General features: G+C 35.1%; 1 protein-coding gene across 1 annotated transcript; it reads left to right on the forward strand.

Annotated features, from left to right (window-relative positions):
• Positions 1-325: 325 nt before the first annotated feature.
• Positions 326-2,906, forward strand: LOC110805212 (uncharacterized). Its single transcript, XM_056829147.1, has 4 exons — positions 326-429; positions 523-622; positions 2,418-2,468; positions 2,554-2,906. The coding sequence occupies exons 1-4, from the start codon at positions 422-424 to the stop codon at positions 2,851-2,853; spliced, it is 459 nt and encodes a 152-aa protein (XP_056685125.1). The 5' UTR covers positions 326-421; the 3' UTR covers positions 2,854-2,906.
• Positions 2,907-3,353: the final 447 nt, after the last annotated feature.

Consider the following 3,353-nt stretch of genomic DNA (forward strand, 5'->3'; position numbering starts at 1 on the left):
GATGATGATGATGATGAAACTTCTTTTACATTAGGATGTCTTCACTAATGAAAGCATGTACATTTACAAGCAACATGTCCTTGGCCATATGAGAGAGTTATGGACAAACTGGAGGCCAGACTTGTTAAGGAATAATGTCACTAAAAAGGGAATCACCTTAGAAGCTGCATAGAAAGGTAAGCCACCTAGTGGACTTGACGATAAGGATTGGAAGTGGCTTATAAAGGAGGTTTATTCTGACGAAAAGTTTAAGGTAAATTAACTTAACTACATGATATGCTTTTTTTCTTATATATGCAATGATGATAATATTTAAATAAATTACAGGAAATGAGTGCAAGGAACTCTGAAAATAGGCGCAGTTATACAAAAGAGCTAATGCATCGAACAGGGAGCAAGCCTACTAGACAAGTCATTTGGGATGAATTGGTGAGAAAGATAATTAAAGTATTATTTTGTGTTTTTTGAGATATATGTGGATAAAGTATATTTGACCATTGGTGCTTTGTTGTTTTATGGAAGGGAGCGAATAAGGGGAAAAAAACCAACTTTGGTAGATGTATTCCACGCAACTCGCAAGAAAGGCACTAACCTCCCAAATGCAGAAACGACACAAAAATACGTATGTCTTTTCTCACCTATGTTAGCTTTATGGTGAAATAAACTACGTTTTCATTAGAATAAACTTTGCAAACTGCTAATAGTTAGATATAATGTGATTATCGATTTCCAAGCTTTGCAAACTGCTAAATGGAATGAGTAGTTATCTAACAATGCTGCCTTCTTTCTTTCTGGTTGGTATTCAAAGTTTCGTTTAGTTATTTATTATCTTTCTCATCATTCATGTTATACTAAACCGGTAAACGAGTTGATTTTTTTTACCTATAGTTCAGTAACAGTTAGCTTACAGATATGAATACATGAGCAAAATGAAATTAGTCGGGAGCTAGAGTTGCATTGACCTGAAAGAATAAATCCAGTTCTTGTTCTTGACCATGTACATAGCTCACTACCACTAATCCCCTTATCTAAATACTGGAATTACAGTCAGCTTACAACAGGTATTTACACAACGAAAATAATTGAGCAGAAGTTAGTAAAAGCAGGATTAGACCTATTATCTGCTCATCTATTTCCCAATATTGGCTGCTGTTATGCGACTTTGCAATAAAGAAACCATAATAGGTCTAATCATCCCAACTGCAACATATCAGTTATTGCTTAATAGGTCTAATAGAGACTTCTGTTCAGATATTAAGTGTTGAATTTCTAGTTTAGCCTCTACCACTTCTTTTTCCTTCACTTCCAGAAGATTGTTGTTTTCTTCAAATTCACTGTTCTTCAAATTCAGCTCCTCTCGAAGAATAGACACTTCACTGGTTACTTTTCGCAAAGAACACTTCTCCTCATCCAATTCCCCCAGTAGATTCATCAATAGACCCCTCTTCAATGATAGATCAAGCTCAAATTCCTTAATCAGAACCTCTGCAACTCTGAGCTTTCCTCTTTGACTTTCTATTTTTAGTTGGGCAGCAATACGGACTGTGATGTAGCAATCTCCTATTCTCTTTCCTTCAATAGCAATTTCATATCTTCTACATGTCTTGCCTGTGAAATCAACTTCATATTAGCCTGTCTTAACTCCTCCTCCAATTTCTCCTGCTTGGAAGAAGCTGCTGCAATTTCCTTCTCTCAGACGCTCTAATTCCTCCTTTCCTTGATTCAATTCAGCATGTTCCAACATCACCATTCTTTCTGCTTCTTGTAGATCCTCCTCCTTCTTCCTCAAGGCTGTTAGAGCAGCCCCAATACCAGACTCGAGATTTTCAAGGTTAAACTCTAGATCAACATCTTGAAAAAAATTAGAATTCCCATTCAAGTTTTCTTCCAACTTCTGTGTTTGTGCAGACAACCGCTCCAGGAAAGCTGTTGCAGGTTCAGGTGTCCCATTGTTGTTGATGCTGGATATCCTATCTCCCAAGATCGAATTGATGCCATGAAGACCACAGCACTTTGTCGTTGTTACAAATGATAATGACCTATGACTTTCACGGACCCTAAGAGAGCAAAACTGCAGAGATGAATAAAAATAAAAGATTTAGGAGAACGCCACTGAGTTTATTCCACAAATGTCAAAGCACAAACTTAGCGAGAAAATTAGACGGATCAGAATCATATATTCAGTGGTGTAGCCCGGTAAATTTTTGTTTTGTTATACAACGAGACAACTTATAAGAACAGGTTGGTAAATAATGATCCTAAAATTTTGTCACTCAGACTCATCAAAAGTAATGAACTAAATTAAAAGAATATTGTTGGATCTTGAAATTTAAGTAGTAGATTAGAACTTTGACAATTGGCCTTTAATTAGAGCCACCCGTGTATGATACTAATTGAGATGGTTACATATGTTGTAGGAGGAAATTCAGAAAATAATGGAAGAAGAACCAACACTTTCCCATGTACAGGTACTTTTTCATCATTTATATGTTTTTTGGTTTTATTTTTACTTTCCCATGCCATGATATTTAACTTTTTTGCTTCTTTATATAGGTAGCACAAAAGGTGTTTAAGTCGAAGTCTCGTGATCGGGTTTTGGGTTTTGGAGGAGGAATAACACTTAAAGAATTATCAGGACCACAACCTAGTAGGGCGGAACTTCAATCTAAGTTGAATGAGGCAAACAAACAAAATCATGTTCTTACCAATCGCGTGGATACAGTACAGGAAGAAAACAATGCACTTAAGAGTCGCATGAGTTCAGTTGAAGAAGAGCTTAATGCATTTAAAGAAGTGTTCTTACAACGCTTTTCAAAAGATGGCACTCCAAGACAGAATACTTCAACTAGTTAGATTTTTATTTTGTTCTTTTAGATTGAACAAGAATTACTTATCTTTATTAGAATTTAAAGACAAGGGGATGTGATTTTTCATTTAACAGAACTTGAAATTCTATTGTCAAAAATATTTTGAGTAATGAAATTTTAATTTTTTTAATTGATTTATAGTTATCTATATTGTTGGACAGGGAAAATGTAGGTGCTTTGAAAAGCGCAAATAATATTATTAACGACAGAATAGTTGGTCATTATTGCCAAAAATTCAAAATTTTGGCCCGTTGGAAAGGACATTTTACAAGGGATATGTTGGTCGTTATTGCTTAATTGATCATAGTGAATAAGCATTTAACGACGGATTATCGGTTCGTCGTTACCAATTAACGACGGATTATTGTTTCGTCGTTAACTTTTAACGATGAAGTTTTAACTTTGTCGTTAATTATTAACGACGAATTATGATTTCATCCTTAAAAGTTAACGACGAAACAATAATCCGTCGTTAATTGTTAACGA

This window comes from Spinacia oleracea, chromosome 5 (assembly GCF_020520425.1).
Source record: "Spinacia oleracea cultivar Varoflay chromosome 5, BTI_SOV_V1, whole genome shotgun sequence".
In the NCBI taxonomy this organism is placed as follows: domain Eukaryota; kingdom Viridiplantae; phylum Streptophyta; class Magnoliopsida; order Caryophyllales; family Amaranthaceae; genus Spinacia; species Spinacia oleracea.